General features: G+C 36.5%; 2 protein-coding genes across 7 annotated transcripts in view; one reads left to right on the forward strand and one right to left on the reverse strand.

Moving 5' to 3' along the window:
* The window catches only part of LOC149555792 (Molecular chaperone Hsp40/DnaJ family protein), a 178,152-nt gene that overhangs the window by 137,001 nt on the left and 14,352 nt on the right, over positions 1-26,799 (forward strand). For all 6 annotated transcript variants that reach the window (XR_016364562.1, XR_016364564.1, XR_016364561.1 and 3 more), the window contains exon 8: positions 3,370-3,530. Coding sequence is in view for 1 of the 6 variants with exons in the window: in XM_089829953.1 (XP_089686079.1) it covers positions 3,370-3,530 (161 nt within the window). In the remaining 5 variants the exon portion in view is untranslated. The remainder of the gene's footprint in view (positions 1-3,369; positions 3,531-26,799) is intronic.
* LOC149555797 (uncharacterized) lies at positions 5,333-26,282 on the reverse strand. The gene is made up of 5 exons (XM_089833725.1): positions 26,191-26,282; positions 25,751-26,045; positions 24,886-25,109; positions 24,642-24,775; positions 5,333-5,394 (listed from the first exon to the last, which is right to left on the reverse strand). Exons 1-5 carry the CDS (start codon positions 26,256-26,258, stop codon positions 5,333-5,335), a joined length of 783 nt encoding a protein of 260 aa, XP_089689851.1. The 5' UTR covers positions 26,259-26,282.

Genomic DNA, 26,799 nt, shown 5'->3' on the forward strand with positions numbered 1-26,799 from the left:
TCTTTCGCTTTTTTAGCTTTCTCTGTTAGAATAGAATGTTTCTATTCTTTACGATTGTTTCCTAAGGAAACATCGTTTTATTCTTTTGTATATAATGACCTTTCGGTCTTTGTTAATAACAAGCAAGTATTTTACCAATTACTTCCGTAATAACAATTACATTTTCATATGTTTGACCCATCCCCAAGACATTGTATGATTCTTGTTGTATGTCTCCATAAAGGAGACCCCTCATCAATTTTGAATTTTGGTGATCCAGCCCCACCCACTGAGCCTTAACTACTTATTGTTCTATTCTTGCAATCTAGAAAGAAAATGAAAGAAAACTATGCTTCAACACTTATATACAAAAATTTGAAAAACTAGAAATATATCAATAATCTATGAAAGAACTAAAAAAAATGGTTGAAATGCATACCTTAAACACTTTTCCAAGGTATTTGCCGCTCCACAACCGATCTCCTTCGAATCCAAGCACTTTACTTCAAACTAACAACTATGAGAGAGCAAAATAGAGAGCAAGTGAATTTGCATAATGAATAAAAGGGGCGTTTTTAGGGTTAAGAGAAAAAAGCATAAAAAATTGCAAATGGGCTCGCCATATTTTATTTTTTACTCTTGCTGTGCTGTGGATCCACGCGCTGCCGTGGATCTTGACAGATCCATAGACAGGATCGAGGATCCTGCTCAGATCCTCATGGATCCAAGGCCGGATCCGGATCCGGATCCGTATCCAGCTTGGAATCTGGATCCGACATGTATCCCACGAATCTGGCAACTAAGCATTCATGCCGTGCTTAAAAATGAACCCTATTCTCACAATCAGAGACCAAACAGCAGCAACAATTTAAAGTTTTGCCCATTTATCAATGGTTAGTCAATATCATTGTATCATGTGTCTTTTACGGTTCTAACTGACAAAGAGCATGGAGGCACATGGTCATCTCACCAGAAAACAACAAGAACATTGCATAACTAGCAGTATTATGTTGGCATCAAACAGGTAATGAACAATTATGGTTTTATTTTCCTGTGAAATCCTGTGATGAAGTGCCCGTTTTTTAGGAAACAACATTAGATCAGACCCATAGCAGAAAGCAGACAGTTTGAAGGGTTTCAAATGTCAGTGAGGTCAAATTTAGTCACTTAAATCGCAACTGAGTCAATTTTTTTGGGTCTGTGAAATCTAAGTTGAGTCTCAGTATGCAAACTCTGTCGGAATGAATTTACATCAATCAGGCGCCATGGTAAGTAGATCATCTTTTGAGCAAGGGCAATGGATTTGCTCCCATACATGGCATGCCTACAATTCGTAGGCTGGTCATCACGAGGTCGAAGGTTATGTTACATGTACCTTTTGTACTTATGGGAGTTAAAATAACTGGTTATTTTGTATAGATAACAAAAATTGGGACAAACTGCAGTTATTTGGTTTCATGAGACATTGACTGGGATGTTGTTATATCAACTTATCATTATTTGCCTTAAATAACAAATATCTAGATGTCCATGTGAATCATTAGTACCAGCTTGGCAATTATGAATTCATGTTTTTGATTCAATATGAAATGACTGCTTTGGCTATACTGTGGGGAGATGTCAAAATACAGGATTAAGATTGAATTTGGCTTTTAGTATTTTATCATTTCCAAAACCAATTAAATGATGACTTTGGTGAAGCAAATAGTCTAATAGAAGGGAGAGTGTCTATGTTTCAATTTGACTAACTTAGATTGTGATATGTATAATTAAGTCTAAGGGTGACGTTTCTGCAAATGTATTGATTTACATTGCAGTTGTAGATGCCGATAAAGGATGATTTACTTGTTTTCGTGAGAACTGTGGTTTTCCTTTGCATATTTTGGGTTGAAGCTAAGGTGATAGGGTTGAAACTTGAAGAACCCTGTAACTTACATTTGAATCATTAAAATGTATGTTGGATTGTTGCTTGAATGTTTGGACCCTTTTGTTGAACCATGATAGAAGGCAACCACATTTTGCCATCCTTAAAGGGATCCTTGTACAAAGATCATCCATAATGAGAATTCAGTTTTGGTATCTTTGTACATTGTGCTCTATTGCTGGAATGCTGATTGCATCCAGGATATATTGCTAATTCATGTTGAGAGATCAATAAATGTACCAATAATATCTTTTGCTTAGAAATCTGGATGACTGATTGAAAACAATCACATTTGATCATATAAACAGTAGGAGTGCTTCTGGTCGATATTTGTGACAAATGTATAGCCAGGAGGCAGTAGTTGCATGTGTTTTCTAGAAAGATTAGTTAGAGCTTGAAGAGTAGGTCATAATGAGGGGTGAAGTGTTGGAAGAGGGGACAAATTTTCAGTTTTATTGGGATGAATAAATTTCAGAGGAAAAATACTTCAGTAGGCTTCACAATTTAGTAGATTACTCAAGAATACACTTCTCATGTTCATACATCCATTCCTCTAGGAATTCCTACTCAATTAGGTCAAATCTGCCATGCTAAAGGCAACACAGGGAGACAAAATTGGGTTTCATTGTGCCCTGGCATCGTAGCATCCAAGAACCGGCTCTCTAAATTTCTGCTGGCATATCCATGGTTTGATGCTTTCCTTAAAAGGATCTGAATATAATTATTCTTTTCTACAGTCTGGTTTTTGGTATCTTTTGTGTTGAGCTTCTAATGAATAGATACCAAAGCCCATAATACTTCTTATTGCAAAACCTCATATATGTTGTGATGGTAGCTCTCATGCTATGACGGGAATTATTTAATATGCAACTTTTGTATAATGCAATATAATTTCTCTTTTATCCAAAATACCAGGTTGTTGTATGCTTATGTTATTGCATTTTGTACTGCTTGAAAGTTTAATATAGACATATGAAAGCTCTGTTTTCGAGCTTTGATTTTGAGCTTTGGTTTTCACCTGCTCACTGTATCCCTTGAGGGATCTTCACCCTGCACAAAAATTTATATTTAATTCATGTATGTCGATGTTGGGGTTATCCTCGAATAGGAATTTATGTACTTGTTGTTTTAGTGTTTTAGTTCATACTTTTTAGGGGCCTTTTCAGGTCCTCGGGTTCCTTCAAACTATATTATCTTTGTATTGCAATTTGAGTTGATTGAGCTAGTTCTATCAGCCTGATCTGATCATTTCAGGACATTACTTCTTTAGTACTTTCTACTGCCAACTCCAGTTGTCTGATCATTACAGGCTAATATACTTATATTGCAATTGAACAGTTTTGATTATTATTTTTGGATGTGGATTATTTAATTGTTTTGTTTGTTAATATTAAATACTTAGATAAGGGCTTGAATTGATTTGATTTATGAATTAACGCGTGCTATTTCTAATGACTAATTAACAGGTGAAGACAGTAGAGGGAATTTCGGAACTCCAGATTCCACCAGGCACTCAGCCTGGTGATGTGCTTGTGTTGTCAAAGTTGGGAGTACCTAAGTTTAGCAGACCATCTGTTCGTGGGGATCATTTATTCACTGTTCAATTGACTATCCCAACACGGATCAGGTGCATTTTTTGTATGATTTTTTTTTGATACCTTACTTATAGAATGTCGATTTTGATTTTCTTTCGAACAGTTGAGAGGATTCTGTCTTGTTTTAGATATTTCTTTATTTGGAATTGACTTACCAATTTGATTCAGTGATTTTCCGAATAGCCAACAGATGGTTTATGTTTTTGTTTTGAGTCTTGTGGTTATAAATGTAGCCGGTGATAAACTGTAGAATCTAGGTGGATCTCACACTGAGTTTTATTTTGTGGGGCTAAATAATAGAAAGCAGTTTTTATTTCTCTGCCGATTTAAAAAAAAATGATTTTGACAATATAATGATAGATTTATTTAAATAAAAACGCAAGACGCTATAGGATTTTAGGACTGTTTATTTTTAACCGTCATGTGTTGCATCTTTTTCTGAGGAGGCATGGAATGCTCTGTATTATTATTCAAGTGCCCCATCTGATCACTTGATAAAAGGGAAGTAATATTTCCTGAACGTGAGTTATCTCTAAAACCTTTTTGTGAGGAGAAACAATCTCTGGAGTACGGAGATGGAACAGATTATATGCAAGAGGACAATCAAGCAAGGGAGACTTATTCTGATGCTTGTATGATTAATCACATGCATGACCATAAAGATCTTCCATTCAGCAAAGACCGCAGTGCATCTAATGATCTCTCAAATGCTAAACATTAGATTGATACCGAAGATTGCATTGATCAAATGAAACCAGTAAGTATTGTCCACAAGGATGATGCACCTAATGCAAAGTTGAAATATGGGCAACGGGGATGAAGGAAAAGCACATGTTATATAATGGTTGCCTTCGGAAATTTGCTAATGCATCTGATTATACTAAGGATCAATATAATACCATGACCAGAAGGAATGAGCTGTTGCACGATCAGAATCAGGTGTTTGACAGAGGAAGGATCAGTGTTCACTTTTGGGGGGCGCAGGGCCACCGAATTTCATTTTGCATCAGTTTAAGCATGGATACTCGGTCTAGTTTTCCAGAAATAGCTAGAATCTCATTGTGCCCACAAGGGACAATTGTGCCCACAAGGGGCATATGTCCCGAACGAGCCATTGATGGAGCCTTAATTTTAGGGCCTCCATTTGAGAAAAAATGCTGCAAATCAATGCCAAGGATCTGAAGATGTTTTATTATGCCCCTGCACCCTTCACAATGAGCGGATATAATATGTTCTTGTAAGGCAAGTCCAAGAAGAGTGTGTTTTGTCTATTGCTGACGATGGTATTTACAGGCCTAAGACTAGGGAGACTAGAGCTGCTTATGAGGAACTTCTCAGTACTATACAACAGCACATCAGTGACTAAACAAGCACAAGACATCTTGAGAGGTGTCATTGATGAAGTGTTGGATGTTCTCAAGAATGACAAAATTAAGGATCTTGATAAGGAGATTGAGAAACCTCTCAATTCTTTGTTATTTCAGCATTTTAAACAGCTTGTTTCTGTCGGTAATCTCATTACCGATTACCAGGATGCTGGCAAAGCATGGACAGGTGTGGGAGCAACTGCTGGGGAAGCCCTTAATTATGATATTGGTGTTATTGTTTGAGTTTGAGGACGAGGAGAGTGATTTGGATCAAGTACACATGATGTCTACAGGGATGATGCTTTATTATCTAAACCAAAAAATATCAAACGAAGGGCATCATCATCATAGCGTAAGTTGCAGTTGCAATATTTATGTGGAGGACTACAATGGCATACAAATTTTCAAACACCGTGACATGAAAAAATGCTGAAAACATATGTTAAGCAGCATCCTCAAACTATACATTAGTAAAGTATTGTCTTCGAACGGTATGTGGCAGCATTGGAAGATGACTGTACTGGAACCACTGAACAAGACTACCAAGAATGTCTTTACATACAAATGACCACTCAACACTCAGTTAAAAGACCCTTACTGTTGAACTCAGTGTATACATACAGTAGCATATATAACTTTATAAGTCCATACTTCACCTACCTGGAGATTTACTGCTGAAGAATTCATGCAGCGTAGGAGATATATGATTAAATCCTTATTGTGCAAATTGCAGTCTAAATTAGCAAGCAACGTTGAAATAGATAAAGACGTCAAGAATATTTAAGCATAACATATACAGAAAATGGAGTCCGATGAAATAAATTAATATTAATTTGGGAGATACACACTCAGACATACAGTTTTTCATTAGCTCACGCCGGGAATAGCACATATTCATTGTGGATAATGAAAGCAGCGACAGCAACATCGAAGTGATTATTGGCAAATCTGATCAAAACTGTCATGTCTGCTTAGCCAAGAGTCCATCTGGATGATAATTTTTTTTCCGAAAATAACATAGCTTCAAAAACAAAAATCACGGTGTGTGTTATCTTGTGCTTATGCCTATCGTCTTTTGAGGAAATGCATTATGAAGGCAAGGAAATATTTCAAACAGCATACACGCTGCTATTCATAAGAAGAGAACAGCCGGCATGTGTATAGACACACTCACGATGCCAAGCCAGCGTGGAGTATGAAAACACACGGTGCGAAGAAAAAACGGTGCTTGGATACGATGCCGACATGAATATGGTGCCAAAGTGATCGCATGAAGACGCTAGATATGACTTCCACGAACGTGGAAGAATGATATCTCTCAGCTATAAAAACTTTAATGGCTCTTCGCAGAACACTCTGGACCGTTGAAGAGTATTCAGAGTCAGCGGAAGGAGGAAAATACACAGCCGTGAATCAGAAAACATGCAAACAAAGAAAGACAAGTGATAGAGATGAGAATGAAGGTTGTGGATGGATGATAATAACATAGAAGATGTCAAGCACACAGCGTGAATGAAACAAGTATTTGAATAAGGACAACATGCTAATATATTATATTTTCCATGTCGAACAATTCTTGCCACATCACCGCCTATGTGCCATCAAATGAACCAGCGAATGAGTGTCGTCAATAAACCCAAGTATAAATCGAAACTTATTAAGTTTAATTGGTACCCTTAGGGAATCATCGAATATGAGGATGTGATTGTCTTTAGCAAGAGATTATTATCATTGAATGATGAGATAACAGAGTCTTCTATGTTGAAGTTTTTACAGAAGCCAAAGCATCAATTATGATTAAGGAAAATTATTTTTGAAAGGTGCGTCATTGTAATTTCATATATTAAAAGTTAATTAAAATGAAGAGATATGTAATAAGAGACATCTCTTTTCATAGAGACATAACTCTTATTTAAAAAATGTATATATATATATATATATATATATATATATATATATATATATATATATATATATATATATATATATATATATATATATATATTATAGACACACCTACCAAATGAGATATGAATTTAAGTAAGCAGTAAAAATAGAAGCAGAGCAGATAGAAAGAGAAAATAAAAAGATGGATTAGATATTTTTTCAAGCTTGGTATATTTAAATATTGTAAATGAAGCACAACTTATTTATATTCATTTTTCAAATAAATGCAAGAGCCCTGTTTCCTTTATTTATCTTGAAAATCTAATTTCAAATACTTTGTTCAGATTTAACCCCTGTGCTTATTGATTTTAAGTCAATAACTATCAACAGTGAAGAATTTCAGTCTAGATATTTTTTAAAGCTTGGTATATTTAAATATTGTAAATGAAGCACAACTTATTTATATTCATTTTTCAAATAAATGCAAGAGCCCTGTTTCCTTTATTTATCTTGAAAATCTAAGTTCAAATACTTTGTTCAGATTTAACCCCTGCGATTATTGATTTTAAGTCAATAACTATCAACAGTGAAGAAGTTCAGTCTATAAAATAGTGGCTGGTATAAGCACTGTCTCTCAGGGTTGTATATAAGGGGCTGGAGAAAGTTTGACTCTATTTGCCCAAGGTTGGGTAAGGGACTAATCTGCAATTTATTTTGTTAAAGTGGGTTGATGTCTGAGGCCTTGAAGTTGAATATTGTGTCATATGCATAACTCTTAAACACTATTCCTTTCATTTAAATAATATTCATTTCACAAACATATCAAAGCATTCATATAAATTTTTTTTGATCGAGTTTAAAGATTTTGCAACCTTAAAAACTCACAAGATTTAAATTTGCTTATGGAAAAGTGTTGAACCAAGTCATAAGGGCTTGAGAAAGGTTTACTTGCTTAGGTTTAGCGAAGCCTGAAGTGCAAGGAAATTGAATCAAGAGATTATTCCGGTTCATTGGCCAAAACTGATTGAGTGTGCATTGGCATCGACATCAAGTCTCATGGTGCCTACCAAGGAAAGTATCTCTGCACATCAAGTCTCATGGTGCCTACCAAGGAAAGTATCTCTGCACATGGTGCCTCCAATACTACGTCTCATAGCATACACCATGCCATATCTCAGTAATGTAACTTTGAAAGTTACATAAGAGACATGTAGTATCATGATCTCTGCACATGGTGCAACCATAATCAAACATTAATGAAAGATCGTCACCTATAATGATGTTTCTTCATAATCATGTAGTAACTTGCATGAAAGGAAAAAATACACATATATCTTTTATTTAAAAGAAAAACTCAGTGAGACTCAACCTCAAAAAATATTAATCATACTAAGTTTACCTTTGAAGTGATCCACCTTTGGTTTTCAGAGAGTCTTGGTAAGTATGTCAGAGGTTCACTCATCTGTGCTAATATATCTCAGTTGTATGACATTTCTTTTCAGCATATCCCTAATATAATGGTAGCGGATTTCAATATGTTTTGATTTGTTATGAAATAGTGGATTTACTGAGAGTTTTATGCAACTTTGATTCTCTCTGTATAATAGTGGGTTTCAAGGACTGTTCGAACAATCCTACCAGTAATTTCCTCAACCATACTGCTTCTCGAGCTCCCATGGATGCTGCAATGTACTTGGCCTTAGTTGAACTCTGTGCAACTGAAGATTGCGTTTTGCGAAACTAGGATATCACGGCAGAACCTATGCTAAAACAACACTCCCGAGGTGCTTTTACGATCAATAGTACTACCGCCCGATTTGAGTTAGAATATTCATGTAGACGTAAATCAACATTATCGTACTTTAATCCAAGTCCAATTGCTTTGTGTAGGTACCTCATGATATGTTTTGCTTCTACAAGATGCATTTTCTTGGGCTCACACAGTAACTAATTGAGAGTATTAATCGCATAACAAATATCTGGCTTGCTATTCACTAAATACATTAGGGATCCCATAATCTGACAACAGAGTAGGATCTGTTTATTCTGACTCAGAGGCTGCATCTTTTAACTTAAGTAGATTTGTTTCCATGGGTATAGACATAGGTTTGCAATCCATCATTCCAAATCTATTCAGGATATCAATAGTATATTAACCTTGATTTTGAATCATACACTTCTCTTCCTACCACACTTCTAGTCCTAGAAAGCGTAGTTGGAAAATTCTCACTCAACAACAACTTGCCAAGCCCCAAAAAATTTATTCGGGAAAAAAAAAAAACTCGAGAAAAGCTTGGGAATGTAAAAAGCAGTTCAAATATAATTAAAAATACATTCTTTTTGCAAAATTCAATGAAAAGATGCATCTAATGAGTTAATTAATGAGAATACATGAGAAACAAGTAGAGTTTAGATTATTTAAATGCAAATTGGGTAAAAAATTGGATTCTCATGAGGAATGCTAATGGCAGCAAGCAAAATAGTAAATAATTCCTATAAAACTAGAAGTAGATAAATCAATGTAGTTAGTTTCTATAAAACTAGAAGTAAATACATTATACAAAGCAAATTGGGTAAAAAATCAGATTCTCATGAGGAATGCTGATGGTAGGAATGAAACTAGTAAATAGTTCCCATAAAACTAGAATTAAATAAATCAATGTTGTTTCTATAAAACTAGAAGTAAATACATCATAGTAAATAGTTTCTTAAAATCTAGAAGTAAATACATCACAGTAAATAGTTTCTTGAAATCTAGAAGTAAATACATCACAGTAAATAGTTTCTTAAAAACTAGAAGTAAATACATCATAGCAAAATATAGTTTGAGCAATTTTGGCCTACATCTTGAGTGTGAGCAAGCGGTTGAGCTAAGCCTGTTAGGATTTAGGAATAGAATTGAAAATACGTGATTTGTGAGAAAATGAGAGAGAATCATTAAAAAATCATCATTTTAGCTTTTGTTTGACCTCAAAGATAACACTGCATAAGGCATGCGGAATCCTAAAATTTGGCTAATCCTGGAATTGTTTGAAAACCCCCAAAATCTAGATTCTACATTCTAACTCCTATGAAGCTGAAACCTATCTCAAACATCCTAACAATATTTATACTTAATGTTATATTTGTATAAATCCTCCTACCCCTGAGCTGCAAAAATGACTAAATAATGCTTTAAATGTAGACTAGTATAAAAAATGATATTTTTGGGCGTTTGACCTCTAATTTCGTGCACGAACGAGTTTTATCACAAAACTTGCCGAGTTTTTCACAAAAACTCACGATTAATCTGCCATTTTTGGTCAAAAACTCAATGATTTTTTCGCTTGTTGAGTTGTGATTAAACTTGGGAAAAACTCGCCGGTCCCAAATACTCTGTGATTAATGGAAACTCGCTGATTTTTTTGGCGAGTATGCCAACTATGCCAAAAAGTAACGCAGTAGACCCAAGTCCTTCGTTTTAAAATTTATAAGCAAGATCTTGTTCCCGTTTCATAATGAGATCTTCACCTATGATTAGTAAGTCATCAACATAAAGAACGAGGATTATCATATCACCATTTGTTACCTTGAAATAGAGTTTGGGATCTGCTTCATTTTTGAGAAATCCTAACTTGGTGAGATAACTGTTTATCCTTTCATACCAGGCTCTAGGGAGTTGTTCGAGCCTATAGAGGGCTTTCTTCAATCTATAGACACGGGAAGTGCCATTAAGAATAGTGAACCCTTTAGGTCGCTCTAGCTATACTTCCCCTTCTATAATGCAATCTTTATATCCATCTGATGTGTTTTTCGTCCTTTTGAAGCGAGAATGACAATTATGGTCCTTACTGAAGTGTAACTTGCAACTAGAGAAAATGTTTCTTAGTAATCAATCTTGCCTTTTGGGAGAACCCTCTAGCAACAAATGTAGCTTTGTATTTTTTAATACTTCAATTTGTTGTGTGTTTGATTTTGAATAGCCATCTAGATGAGACCGGTGATTTCCTTTTGGCCTAGGCATAATGTCCCATACATTGTTTCCCAAAATGGATTGATACTTTTCAACCATGACACCTTTCCAAACTTGTTGTCGTAGTGCTTCTTCAGTATGTAAAGGCTCAGACTTAATATGTTCACTCATGAGAGCAACATAGTTTGAGTGACCTCTTGGCTTCGTACTTTCTCTAAATGTGCCCTAAGGTGCAACATAATTTTCTACTTCTTCAAGAACTTTTGTTGCCTACAGTAGTCTATTTCTATAATTATTAGTAGGTTAAGGAGGTTCAGGAGTTTTATTTTTAGGTTCATAGTTTTCCACAAGTGTTTCCCTTTGAAGTCCAATATTAGAATCTTCTTCCATTTCTTGAGATGGTTTATCATCAATCTCACTAATATTTTTAGATGTTTTGAATGCTATGTACTCTTCAAAGGTCACATCTTTGCTTAGTTCAATTATTTTTTGGCCAGTAATATATATCTTGTAAGCTTCAGATGATTCACTATATCCAACAGATATCCCTTCTTTCGTGATGGCACTAGTTTTTAGCTTTTCTCCTTAGGGATGTGAATATAGATTGGACAACCAAATATTCTTAAGTAACTCAAGTCATGCTTGTTCCAGTGAAAGCTTCTTTAATAGTTATGTTGTCAAGACTAGAGCGAAGCATCTGTTTTGTATGTAGATAACAATGTTAGATAATTCTACCCAAAATGTGGTATGAAGATTTTGATCATGAATCATGACTTTAGAAGCTTCTACTATGGTCTTGTTTTTCCTTTCAACTACCCCATTTTGTTGAGGATTATAAGGTACACTTTTCTCCCTCTTAATCCCAAAAGTATGACAAGATTCATTAAAGTTTTCAGAGACATATTCTCCTCCACTATCTGACCTTAGTGTTTTGATTCTTTTCCTAGTCATATTTTCAACTAAGGCTTTAAATTTTGCTAATACCTCATTTGATTCTTTCATTTTTAGAAAATAAGTCCAAGTCTTTCTCGAGTAATTATCAACAAAAATAACATAGTACAAAAATCTTCGTAAGGAGGGTACTATCATTAGTCTACATAAACCAATGTGGATAAGTTCAAGTACATTTTTAGATTTGTGTTCACTACAGTTAAAGGTCCCTTTAGAATTTTTCCCTAATGCACAACCCTTACATATTCCTTCATGCTCTGGTTTTAATTTAGGTAGTCATGTTACAAGTTTTTCTATAGAAGATAGGGCACAAAAGTTAAGATCTAGCTGTCTATGCCATATTTCATTTGTAGTGATGTAATGCCCCCTATCTCGATGGCCTTAGAATTCTTGTTAATTTTAGTAGATACGAATTACTTGAATAAGAGAGTTGGATAATACTCCGGATAAAACAAAAGGGAGTTATGATATTGTGTGATTGTAATTCTATTTTGAATGTAGTCTTCCTTTAGTATAAGGGATTTCACTTTTTACTTTATTGTTATGAATATGATGACATGCATATATTATGTGGGATATAAGTTGCTATTGCCACATTGGCTGATTTAATTCTGTCGCTGTTGGTTGTCCTTCCTTGGGTATCGATTTGTGCCCCTAATAAATACTCAAGATTCGTGTAATTGCAATCCCATGCCTATAAGCCTCAACCTTCACTATAATACGTGATCTTCCTTATATGAACTGTGAGCTTCTATACGGACTGCAATATATATATATATATATATATATGATATACAGCAATATCTTTTCTCTGATTTCAGTTCAATCTTTCTTTCTAAAATGAATCGTTGTTGTGAATGGTATCTATCACCTCCTATCATTGGTTGTGTGCTTCAATATTCCTCTTGCATGTCTGATATCGCAGAGGATTCCTACCCAATAACGTACGCAATAGAATTGTTCCATGCCTTTGAATATATCATCCCTCCGGCTAGCATGTATTTGTTTGGTTATGCTTTTATCTGTATCTTTCGCTAATGCTTCCATGAAGAATTCACTTTTGATGATGATTAGTATTTTGTGGCTTGTCCTTTCTTGGATCTCCTCTATTCACTATAAATGTTTTACTGATCTATTCTCCAATATATGCTTCAATCTGTGATTGTAAAATATGCTTCAATGGTGGAAGAAAAAGAATATTTGTTCCTGTGCATAGATTGTCTTAACGCTTTCTTCTTTTTTCTCTCTAATATATGCCTGATATCTCTGAGATCTACTCACTCCCTCTCCAATCATATCACAATTTTCTTTGTTGTCGGGTGACTGTCCTATAATTTGGAAGTTCTCTAAAAATATTCATTAATACTTATTTGCTTATATTCTTTGTTACCGGTCTGCCCATAATATCCTTGCTAGTATCTTTTTATATATTCGATGATACTATGGGATAGAATGGTAGAGCTAGACGTAATAAACTATGGGATAGAATGGTAGAGCTAGATGTCCCTAAAGAACTTAGGTCAGTGGTTTACAGATTATATGAGCAGGTCAAAGCTAAAATCAGAACGACAGAAGGGATATCAGAAGATTTTGACAGCAACATCGGGGTTAAGCAAGGGTGTCCGCTTTCTCCAACACTATTCGGGCTCTATATTGACAAGTTAGAAGAGTGGATAAACAAGACCAATGGTGAGGGGGTGCAGCTGGCCCACTTCGTGATAAGATTGCTCTTATATGCAGATGATCTCATAATTCTTGCTAGAATAGCTAAAGGTTTGAAAGAGCACTTGAAAGCACTAGAATTTTTTTGTCATGATGTAGGAATGCAAGTTAACACTAGCAAAACCAAAATTATGATCTTCTCACTAAAGAAGAATAGGGGCATACAAGACAAGTTTCTGTTTGAAAATAGCCCCCTTGAGATTGTGGAAGAGTACAAATACTTGGGCATCGATTTTCATAACAAACTCAACTGGGATACTTGTAGATCGAAAAGGATCCAAGGGGGCTGGAAGGCGTTATACTCTGGAAGGCGTTATACTCTTTACAAAACAAGTGCAGGAATGCAGAATTATGGGATTGGACGACCATGAAAACTCTGTTTGGTTTGCTGGTCACTCCGGTTATTCTATACGGATGTGAAGTGTGGGGCGGTAGTATGTCCAAACAGAAATGGCGGCAAGTAGAAAGAATTCAAAAACACTTTATTACATGCAATCTTAAAGTCAAGACCACAGTTCCGTATGAAATCCTTTTGGCGGAGGTGGGTTCCTTTCCATTAGAAGCTGTCGCATTGATCCGAATGCTAAGCTATTTAAAGAAAACCCAAGGTCTAGAAACACATCGTTGGCCCAAGTTGGTAATAGAGGAAAAACTTGTGAGGCGGAAAAGCACATGGATGAAACAAAATGACAAATGGATGCAAAAATGGGATATCAACATCCAAGCTTGCCCGGATAACATTAAAGAAATAAAAAAGTTTGTCAATGAAAAATTTTGCAATATTCTATGGACAAGACACATAGGGAGGAAAAAATCTTATTACATTAAAGAATTTAATCCCACTTCTAGTCATGATGAAAAGGCCTATATAAGGGCACCTATGAACTGGAAAGCAAAAATGTTGATGGCACAAATTAGAACTAGTTCACATCAGCTGCGATGTGAAACTGGTAGATGGCAAGTTCCAAAGGAAGAGTGGGCAGACAGAACATGTTTATTCTGCAATATGGGAATAGTGGAGACAGAGCAACACTTTGTCATGGAATGCTTGGCTTACAACGACATCAGATCTGATTATACAAAAATTCTGCAGAACAAGGACTTCAACTATTTATTTGAGGAAGATCAAGTGAAGAGAACAACGGATTTGATTATGAAAATTCAGAGAAGAAGAAACAAGTTAACCAAAACTTTGCAACTGACTAGTTTGACTCCTGACTCGGGAGGGCGATTGCATGGGTCCCATAGACTACTTTAGTCTCGTGGACGTCATTAAAATCTATCATATCATATCATATCATACAAGGGACAACTTTTAGAAAGGTCGTGTCTGTTCATATGCTCTATAGTATAATTTTTAGAATATTACAATTTCATAAATTTGTATTTAGAATGATATTTTGTTATATATTTCACACCAATATTTTGAATCTATCATGAACAAATATTATTATTATTAAAATTGTAATTATCTATATTTTATTATAATATCAATTCGGATTCTATTTTATTTGTTATTATTATTATTAAGATAATGTTTTATTTTGTATAATAGATCAATGATAAATTATTTTGAATATTTATTTATACTATTTATTAAAAAATTATTATTTATTTAATAGATATTATTATTACTTTATTCTTATATTCAATATTATGATTATAATTATGATTTGAACAATATAATTATTTACTCTTATATTCAAGTACTAGCATTTATTTTAAATACACACCATTCATTTGTTTGTTTCCTTCAATTCAATTTGATATATATATATATATATATATATATTTATAATTATAATCATATATCATAGATAGTATGATTGTATTGATTAATCTGTGTCATATGTTACTAATTCTCTTATTATAATATAATAATATTTTGTCTTAAAATTATATATTATATTAGTATACTATTTATTTTTAACATGTTTTCTTATTTTATTATATTAATGCTACTATTAATTTAATAATAAATTATAATATAATTTATTATTAAATCAACTCCTTATTTTGTTCATTATTATTAAATTCTAAGGGGCAAAATAGGGGACATGACAAGTGGAAACATCATGAGTTAAGGCTTGATTTTGAACATTACACAATTTATACAAACATCAATCACAAACTCCTATACTATATGCATTCTTGATGTTAGAGTTCTTAGGCCAGGTAAGGACTTTTCCATTAAAGAATGTGATGTGGTACCCTTTGTCTTCTAGGGCTGAGATGGATACTAGATTTCTTTTGATCCCTAATACAATATAACACTTTTGTTAGTATTAATGAAATTCTAGATTTTAATTGAATTGTGCAGATCCTAATTCCTTTCACTTGATGTGTGGAGTTATCTCCAATACTGACTTCTTCATTTGAATTTTCATCAAGACTATCTAGTTGTTCTTTGAATCTGGTTAGATGACAAAATGCTCCACTATCTACGACCCAAGTATTTGTGCTGGTCATTAATTCACTTGATAATGCTGAGTAGAATACCATTCTTTCTCTATCCTTGACTTTTGCTATGGAGGCTTGGTTCTTGAGTCTTTCAGGACATTTTATGGCAAGATGTCCAAACTTATCACATCTACAGAATTGTACTTTAGACATATCCCTTTTCTTGAATGAATGTTTATTGTTGTCTTTTCCCCTCTTTCGTTTGAAGTTTCCTTTTTTTCCTTTCTTGTGAGAATTTGTATTTAACACTTGAATTATTTTACTAGTTTTATTCATAATGATTCCTCTGGGGATCAATCTTGGACTCCTCTTGAATACAATCAATTTTTAAACGATCAAAATTTGGAAGTTTAGATCGGGCACTTATCCCTTGTATGAATGATTTCCAAGGTGTGGGAAGTTCATTTAGAACCGACATTGTTAATTTTTTATTGTGAATTATTTGTCCGATTGTAGATAATTGATCTCTCAATTTAGCTGCCCTTATAAAATGAGATGTAATAGTTTTACCTTTATTTATTGTTAAATGATGGAGTTGTTGCTTTATTAGTGCAAGGGTTTGACTAGTATTGTTTATCTCGTGCATGTTTTTTAAGAAGGTAAACATGTCATGAGATGTGTCTAATTTTGATATGATAGGGACTATGTGATCCTTTACCGAGTCTACAAGGATCTTCATAACTTTATTATTATTTTTATTCTGTTGGGTGTTTTGTCTTGTTGTTGGCATAATTGTACTTGTTGGTAAAGGTTAAGTTGTTAGTGAGTTGTTAGTGATTGAAGGGTAAGCCATTATGTCGCAACCGTTGAGTCGCTCCCAATTGGATGGTATATGTACATTCTTGATAAATGAGAAGCAACAATATCATGTCACATGTGATTGATGTACGAGCAATAATGAAATACATGGTGGTTTCGTGATATTCAATTGCATTTACTTTCTCTATTATGCTTCCATAATACAGTAGTATGCATCAAACTAGTTTACCATAGGCTGTATTCATTTGGCGTTATTGCCTTTACCGATTTTGGAAGCAAAGATTGGATGATGAGCGAAATGCAATGAGGCAACCAATGGATTACAATAGTAGCAATCAAGAAGATGAGAAACCTGAGTTGTTTGAAGGAGAACAAGAATTAACGATAGACTTCATTCCTATACTCGAAGCATTTATTGAGACACATGAGTGAAGAGAGGCCGTACGGGAAGGGATCCCAGAGGGTGTCGTCTGGTGCGCCATTGGAGTAAGTCCCACTGTGGACCGTTTGATGCACATCTACCATCTTTCTTGGCTTTTTGCACAGACATTCCTAGCAGCCAAAACCGATAGGAGGAGATCAATAGGGTGAACCGACGACAACAAGTTTTCCAGGAGTGCTACCGTGAAAGGGAGGACGTTGTTGGGAGCAAGAAGATAGAAGCTCATTGTAGGGGAGATATGAAGTGAATGTTGAAAAGGAAGATGAATAAAGGAGAACACATTATTATGATTATGTCAATATACTGACATAGATTGTAAACAAACAATAAATGAATAAAAGTGTTGTTTTCTTGTGAATGTGTAAGGAAAATATCTATGCCAAATCAATTAAATAAGAAAAGGAATACGGAAAAAGTAGAGTGGAAGGTTACCTGGAAAGCAATATTATTACAATTGCAAGAAAAAGATGACAAAGGTTTTGGAGGATTGCGAAGGGACTATTGGAGGAGGTGGTTGGTGAAGGCAAGGCCGTCGATAGTGAACATGACGAGGAATTTGGCCATCGTGAAGAGCGGAGTAGTGGGGTGAGGAAACAAGAAATTTGTTTGGGAACTTAACCTTAACCCCACGTACGAAGGCAAGGGAGGACCGATAGAAGGAAAAAGAAGAGGCCGAGGGTAGAGAAGTCAAGGAGACTAGTGCTGCCATGAGTGTTAGAGGCACAAAGGGGCACAGTAATTAGAGCAACCTACTAGGCTTTAACAATTCTAGTAGTTTGGGAACACCAAGTACAGGGGTACCAAACACTTCTGGGACACCAAACTCGATAGTACCAACACAACCAGTGGTACCAACGCAACCAGCAACTAGATCAGCTACAATGGTGTAGAAGCAAAAACTACCCAAGTTCATGGGTGACAGGGAGGAAGGCATGTGTGACATTGTAAAAATGTGAGACAATTTGGACAGCCAGTGGGGTGACTGAGCAAGACGTTTGGATAAGACACTTTCCAGCGACGTTGCACGAAGTGGCCATTGACTAGTTCTCTGATGTAGATAAAAAAGAAATGGCCACATGGGAGGAACTCAAGGAGTTTCAAACATAATTTTGACTTTTTAGAGATGATAATGAAATCGTGGCCGAAATTTATAACAATAAACAAAAAGGATGAAATGGATTGAGGATACAAACGATGACTGAAAGAATTAGTGGCAAAATTGGAAAGCTCACAAGTGAATGGATTGGAGAAACATTGGTTCATTGAGGGATTGAAGCTTGCCCTTAAAAGAAAAATGAAGATTGTGCCACTGAAATTGTGCGTTGATGCTTACAATTGAGTAATGGATCTGGAGAAAGAAAACAAAACAACTAAGAAGAAGAGTAAATCATCAAACAATGATGACAAGGATTCCTCTAGTGTAAGTAGTAGCAAAGAATCAAACAAGAAAATTTAGGCTCTCTAAAAAGACATGCTTCACGTTATGGATTTTGAAACATTGAAAACTAGCCAAATTCACAAAGGGGACTTGTGGTGTAGAGACTATAAAGGTCACACTAAGGGCTCATGCTTGAAGAAACAATTTTGTGACATCTGCAAAATAGTGGGTCATTCTACCAAGGAATGCCCATACAATATGAAGACACAGAGCCATCAACAAGCCTTGTTGACACATGAAACATCTACATCAACAACGATGGGGATGGAGAACACGAACACCAATATAGAATCCTCCAGCGGTTACAAGAATAATCGACCGGGAGGTAGAGGGAATTGTAATAATAACAAGAATGGGGACTATAGCCACATCCAATATGATGTAAGCAGATGGCCAATGATACAATGTTGTACCTGCAACCAATGGGGGCACTTTGCGAAAGACTGCACTAGGGGGAATCGCCACAATTCTTCTGTAGGTGGTGTAGTCCAAGAGACTGATGGTGATTCAAAATGTCCAAACCCTGGGGTAAATCTCTAAAACATTAAAGGCAATGGGGACGAGGTGTTGGCCGTCACTCAAGGGAAAGTGAGGAAGGCCACTTATCCTAACCTAGAGGCTGATATCAGGAGGATGCGGGAGGCAAAGGCAGACATAGAAAAAGAGATGATGGCCGAGAGAAGAGAGAAAAGAAACACATGAAATTGTCAGTTTCTCATTGAGAGGCCAGGCAAAACAAAATATAATATGATAGGTGATGCAGATGGAAATCCCAATAAAATTGAAAGACCTTATAGCTATGCCACAAGTGAGAATGACCTTATTAAACATGACACTGTCTTTAAAAGTGCTAAATAAGACAAAGCCTAAGGGAACCTACGTCAAAGGAGAAAACCCCCTCGGGACCGAGAACTCTCTCAAGACTATGGAGAACTTGATGCTATTCGCGACAAATATAGGTAGACACCCAATGTTGGTGGAGATGGCTATTCTTGGAACAATCTTGACGGACGCTATTGATAGAGGGTCAAGTGTCAATGTACTACTGAAGGAAACATAGAAGTGACTAGGATGATTTACATTATGGCTGCCAACCTTCCAACTTGTAGGTGTCAATCAATGTAGGATCAAACCCATTAGTACATTAGTGGCACAACGGGTAATGATTGCTACTCAACCTTTTGTTTTGGATTTTGTGGTCATTTCTTTGAAAAGTGAAAGGGAAAGGGTATGATGCCATCCTTGGAAGGGGGTGGCTGGTGCAAGCTAGGGTCAGCCAGAATTGGAAGAAAAATACCTTGTCCATGGAAAGAATTGGCTGAAAATTCACATTGACCTAAGGACACAAATGGTCAACCAAGACTTCGCATCTTTATCAAAGTTTGAATCGGAGGAGGTGATGAACGAAAGTGACACATGGAGCCGAATAAGGGAGGAGTTCTCAAAATAGAAGGATGATCCGAAGATGATCTAGACTCACTAAATGGACTCTTCCATTGGAAAATAGAAGATTACAAGTTATTCCATTGTAACATTTTGCTTGTGGATGAAGGGGAAGAAAAGCATTAATGCCCAATAGAGTATGGAGAATATAAAGAAGGGGATGCTTGGATAAATGAAATGCCCGCACACATATTTGATAAGGAGAAGCTGATTAGATACGAGGAGCCTTCCCTCAAGGTCATGAATATGGGGGACAAAGCTAAACCCAAGAACATCCTCGTGGGTGATGATTGGATCCATGTCCTAAGGGTGACGAAATTTAAAATCTTCATGGAATAAAAGGATGCATTCACTTGGATATATACAAACTTCAAGTGGGTTCTGCTAGAATTAAGTGTCCTCTGGATCCTGTTGGTGCAAGGAGCTGTACCTATATGGAAGTAATCATAGAGGATGAACAAGAACTATGCCACACGAGTGAATAATGAAATTGAATTAATGCTAGATGTAGGAATCATATTTCGTGTCTAAATGAGTGAGTGGGTATCCCTAGTTGTTATCTCGTTGAAAAAGGAAATGAACCAGATCAGGATAGGCATAGACTTTAGGTGCTTGAATGCGGTCACCATTAAGGATCCATTTTTCAATACCATTCACAAACAACATTTGGAGGAAGTCACGGGACATGAAATATACTAGTTTGTTATGGATGGATTCTCTGGGTACAACTAGATATCCATTGCGGAAGAGGATAAACTCAAGATGACCTTCGTAGTCAAAGATGGGGTGTATGCTTACAATCGAATGTCGTTTGGACTTTATAATTTTCCAACAACATTTCAAAGGATCATCATGCATATCTTTGATAATTTGTCAGTAGGGGACTTTAAGGCCTTCTTGGACGGTTGCTCCATCTACAGTGCCGATGACACACACCTAGTAGGCCTTTGGGAATACATGGAGAGATGCAGACAGGAGAGACTTGCACTTAATCTTAAGAAGTGTAGTTTACGTACCCCAGGGAAAGTTACTACAACATATTGTATACAAGGCCAGACTGAAGACGAATCCAGGCAAAGTACAGATGATTCTTGAGATGGAACCTCTTAAAAATGTGACAAAAGTAATATCATTTTTGGGGCACATTGGGTACTGCCGAAGCTTCATTAAGAACTTTCCCCAAGTGTTTTACCCACTGGATTAGTTGACCCAAAAGGGGGAGCCATGCACATGGGAATAGAACAAGGAAAGGGATTTGAGGAACTTAAGACATGGCTGGTGGGAGCATCCATCCTGGCGTACCCCAACTAGGACAAAGAATTTCATGTCCATGTTGATGCATCGAATTTTGCCATTGGGGCTATATTAGCACAAATGAGCGACCATGGGTTGGACCACCCTATCTACTTTGCTAGTAGAAATCTATCAAAGGTAGAGAAGAATTAAAACATGACAGAAAGAGAAGCCTTGGGGATGGTCTATGTTGTACAGAAGTTGTATCACTATTTGTTGGTAACCCCATTTATATTTTATGTGGACCATTAGGCCATAGTGTACCTAGTGAATAAGCTAATCATCCTAGGAAGGGTAAGCCGATTGTTGCTTCTATTGTAGGAGTTAACATTCAGTATTATAGTATGACTTGGGAAAAGCCATGTAAGTGTAGACCAACAGTCTTGAATCAAATAAGGGGAGCCACCACAAGGTGTCAATGATGATTTTCCGGATGCCCATTTCTTCAAAATTGAAATTCTACGCTCTTGGTACACAAGTATTGGAGAGTACCTTTCCACAGGATAGTTCCCTCAGGATATGCAACTGAGTGAGAAGGAAACTGGTCCTAAGGAGTAGACAATTTCAATTAATCAATGGGTTGCTATATAAGATGAGACTCAATCAAGTACTCCAATGGTGTGTCATGGAGAGAGAAGTTTCGTGTGTGCTGAGGAGAGCCTACGAAGGTCTCGCAGGAGGACATATGGGACCTAGCACAATTGTGTAGAAGGTGTTATTCGTAGGGTTGTGGTGGCTGACGTTATACAATGATGTGAGAGAGTAGGTGGTGAGTTGTGACACATGTTAGATAGCATGAAAGTCTTTGAAAAGAGACTTCATGCCTCTAAACCCCTCTAATATGCAAGAAATGTTTGAATGATGGGGACTTGACTTTTTGGGGCCACTTAAGGCAAGTCAAGCACATTGGTGTAGGTATATTGTCGTAGTGACAAAATATCTCACCAAGTTGGTCGAGGCATGAGCCCTTCTTGACAACTCAACTTTAAGTATAACTAGGTTCATATATAAGCAAACAATTACAAGGTATGGCATACCCATCCAGATCACTAGTGATGGACGAGGACATTTTGTCAATCATGTTATAAAGTTGCTCAGTATGGAGTTTAAGATTTTCTTATCATTCTCGAGTCCCTATTATATGAGGGCCAATGACCAAGTAGAGGCTACCAATAAGATATCAGTATCTGTAATCTACAAGTTGTGTGGAGCTGAAGGAGAACATTGGGAAGAAAGTTTGACATCAATACTATGGGCCTATCACACCACTTACAAAGTCACTATCGAACAAACCCCTTTTTAGTTGATCTACAGAGATGAGGCTATCATACCTGCTGAATTCATGGTGCCAAATCTCAGAATAGCCATCAAAAATAGGTTGGGAGATATGGAAATTGTAAGGGAAAGACTATACAATCTTAACAAGTTGGACAAACTACGTATGATGGCACAATGAGCAACCGAGATAGCTCAACAATGAAGGCGTGGTACGAAAAGCACTTCAAACAGACATAGTTTACACCTGGGCAACTAGTTTCGAAATACAACAGGCAAAATGAAATTGAGTTGGGCAAGTTCAAAGTGAAATGGCTTGGCCCCTATATGGTGCAAGAGGTTGGAGAAAATGGAGCAATCAAGTTATGGACTTTGGACGGGAGGGAAGTGGCGAAGCCCATCAATGGCTTCAAATTGAAGATCTACTATGAGAGGCATAGGCATGAGGATCGACGAGACAACTGTGGTAGACGAGACAACTTAACCTTAAGAAAAACAATAAAAAAATGAAAAGGAAAACATTGATTGTATGGTTGCACCATCATATGGTGAAGTCATCACACAGTGGAGTTGTGTGGCACTGTATGATAATTTGCCATAGGATGGCAAGTAGGCCATTCCCACCATGCACATAGGGAAGCCGTAGGATCATCAGATAAGCAAAAAAGTCGTAGAGTCAGCCGAATGTGATAAATTGAAATCATACGACAACTAGAAAGATCAGTGGTTGCATGCACCGTACGATGTCAACATAAAAAGTCCGCCAATAGCAAACAAGGTGATGGGATACCATAAAAGCACATCATACAACTGTATTAAGGGTGTTGAGAAACAAGACATGCCATGTGCACTACAAAGGGCCACACTTCTTGTATATAGTAGTTCATTTCCAAGCATCTCAAAAGAGAAATATTGAGTACGTGCATTGCCACATATGAAACCTACGGTATTGCCACAAATTCTGGTAGAGGCCAAAGGCAATATAATGACGGTATCCATTGAAGGTCTCTCTTGCCAATGGTAAGAACCATAGTTGGAAAACTTGCCAAATGCAAAAACTCGCCAAGCCCCCCAAAAGTTTAATCGGGAAAAACTCAGTGATTTAAAAAAAAAAACTTGGGAAAAACTCGGGAACCTAAAAAACCGCTGAAATTTAATTAAAAATACATTTATTTTGCAAAATTTAATGAGAAGATGAATCTAATAAGTTAATTAAAGACAATACAAAAGAAAGAAACAAAGTTTAGATATATATAAATGCATAATGCGTACAAAATTGCATTCTCATGCAGAATGCTCATGGTAGGAAGCAAAATAGTAAATTACTAAATAGTTTCAATCTGTCAAACTAGAAGTAAATATTAAAAGTCTAAATACATCAATACAATGTCAATCACATCTTCCTCTTTCCACTTGCACTAGCAAAAAAGCGAGGGGTCTAGTCCTAGAAGAAGTGCCTCGCACTGAGATAGGGCGTGAGCTGCGTGACTGTGAACTTTGGCTGTGCCCCCTCGCTCGACGTCCCTACTGACTGGCTCGGCGTCCTAGAAGAGGATGCATCTCCTCCTAATGGTAATGCCCGATCCTCGCCTGAATCATCATCATCCTCGTCCTCATCCTTAATGTCATCCATAGTGAACTGAAAATCAATGTTAGCCTCCCCCTCCATGGCCTGCCTCTCCAAATCAGTGATCTCATCTGGTGTAAACAATGGACTTGGCTCCTGTGCTGTCCAATCAGAATAAGGATCTATCTCATCTAGATCAAGCGGACCAGGTAGTTCTAAGAGCTGTGCCTTTTTTATGCGCAACTTAAGATTATAGTGCACATAAACAAGATCATTAAGCTGTTTTTGAGTCATTTTGTTTCTTTTCTTTGTATGGATGGACTCAAATAAGCTCCAATTGCGCTCACAATGGGATGAGCTACAAGGTTGGGATAGGACTCTGAGAGCAAATTCCCTTAAATTGGGGGTATTGCCACCCCAACTTGCCCACCAAGCATCTGCAAAACAAAATTAAAAAATTTATAAAGCAATAAAATAAAAAATCAGAAGCACAACTTATCAATTAGCAAAAGTTTTAAAGTTTGATGCTTTACCTGGTGCTTGAGTAGATCTTGCTCTCTTTGCTAGCATAGAAGAGAACAAAGGACCTCTTGATTCCATATAGATTTGTTGTTCGGTCACAATAAGGTCTCTCTCCTCTTCACTTGATATCATTCTCTCAATGCATTTAGAGAGACCTTCCATGACCTCTCCATTAGAATCTGAGTAGGAATCATCAGCCCTAAAACAAATAGAAAATGATATCAAGTCTTACTACACAACCTTAAAAAGTAAAGTAAAATAAAGACTTATTAAAATTCCAACTTCAAGGACAATCAATTATCATAGTACCTGAATTTGGGATTGAGGAAGTAGCCTGCTACATGAATAGGTTGGTGGAGCATATTGTTCCACCTCCTATCAATTATTTCCCAAATGGGGTCAAATTTGAGACTGTCCCCGTGATAGTAACTTCTAACAGCCTCTTTCGCCCTATCCATGGCCTCATAAAGATTTCCCATTGGGGATTGCTGCCCATCACATGTGCGCAAGACTAGAACCAGGGGCAGAGACATCTACATTTGAAATTTGAAAAATACAAATTAGTTAATAACATAGTAAGTTATGAATTGATAATGAAACTTGAATAAACTAAAAATATAATGAAGTTACCTCCACAATCTCCTTAGCCTTTGCAAAAAAGCTATTATCAAAGACTATTCGTGCCACAGCCTCTCCTTCGGGCTTCTTTGAGTAAGGTGAAGCAACCCAATCAACACACACAAACATTTGCTTCAAAGCCAATATGTGGTCAAGAATACTTTGCAACATCAAGAAGACCGTTGCAAACCTTGTCATAGCAGGTCTCATCAAATCTTTGCCTTTAGTGGCTTTTCTCATCAAACTGAGAACCCATGGGTGATTATAGATATATTTCGTGACTCGCCTAGCATCTTCCACAACTAGACTCACCCAATCAAGTTTTCCTATGTCCTCCAAAAGAAGGTCAAGGACATGTGCTGCACAAGGTGACCAAAAAAGTGTGCGATGCTTCTTTTGGAGGATTCTACCTAAAAGATTAGCAAAAAGTCAATAATCAGTAACAAACTTTCCATATTTAGTATTTACAAATTACATCAAATCTAAATTGAATAATACCATAGCATTACATTCATGATTCATATTGATTCAAATATAAAAAATTAAATCTACCTGCTGCCACATATGCTGCTGCATTATCTGTGATTATTTGCACCGCATTCTCTATTCCCACCTCCATGACAACATTCTCCAACATTAAAGCCAATGTGGCTGCATTTTTCACTTTGTTGGAGGCATCGACAGATTTCCAAAACACCACATCATCTTTGCAAGCAATCAAGAAGTTAATAATGGTTCTACTTCTTCCATCTGTCCACCCATCAAATAAAATGGTGCAGCCATACTTCTTCCACTCTTTCTTTTGGTCTTCTATCAACAATGCTGCCCTACCAACCGCTTTGTCAAGCAACCTACAAAATTTAGGTGTAATATTAAATAAAGTGTAAGTGTTAGTAAAAAATTAGGAAATAAGTTATAACAATTAAGATTTAAAATATAACAATGAACTAAAGTGAATCACAATTATTTACAATTACTAAATAGTAAAATACTAACCTTCCACTCATATCCTTGCGATTAGGCGGCTTGTACCCTTTGCCTGATATTGTCATTGCATTCACCATATTGACTCAATAGGGACTATCAGCGGCATTCATTGAGATATTGTTGAAAAACCAAAAATCAGCTGCTGCAATATCAGTTTGCTCATGCACCTCCTTAAACCATGCAGTGCCCTCTAATGATGGCTGTGCTCCAGGTGTGTTCCTGGGCACAAAATAACCACCTATCCCTGATGGGGATCCGGATGGTGATGATGAAGAAGTAGGAGATGTAGAAGAAGTGGAACCGGTAAAAGAGAAATTTTGTTTGCGGATCCGTGGGCCATGAAGAGATCCTGGTATGTTCTCAAGTGCTTCTTCTTCCTCTTGCATATCAAAATGAGCTCCTTTAGATTCAGCTATGGCTGCCCTCATAGCTAATTTTGCCCTCTCCCTATTCAATTTTTTCTCTTCAGCAGTTGCAAGTAGGGCATGGATGAATCTTTTTTCTTCATCAGTTACCTTGAGACAAGGATTTGAGTCATGTTTCTTTATGCCTGGAAGGTGGTATTTGAGGCGGTTTATGCCTCCAGAAATAATTCTCTCACAGGGAATGGATATCACC

Source organism: Cupressus sempervirens, chromosome 5 (genome assembly GCF_028749045.1).
Source record: "Cupressus sempervirens isolate cs-2001-9-10 chromosome 5, ASM2874904v1, whole genome shotgun sequence".
Taxonomy (NCBI): domain Eukaryota; kingdom Viridiplantae; phylum Streptophyta; class Pinopsida; order Cupressales; family Cupressaceae; genus Cupressus; species Cupressus sempervirens.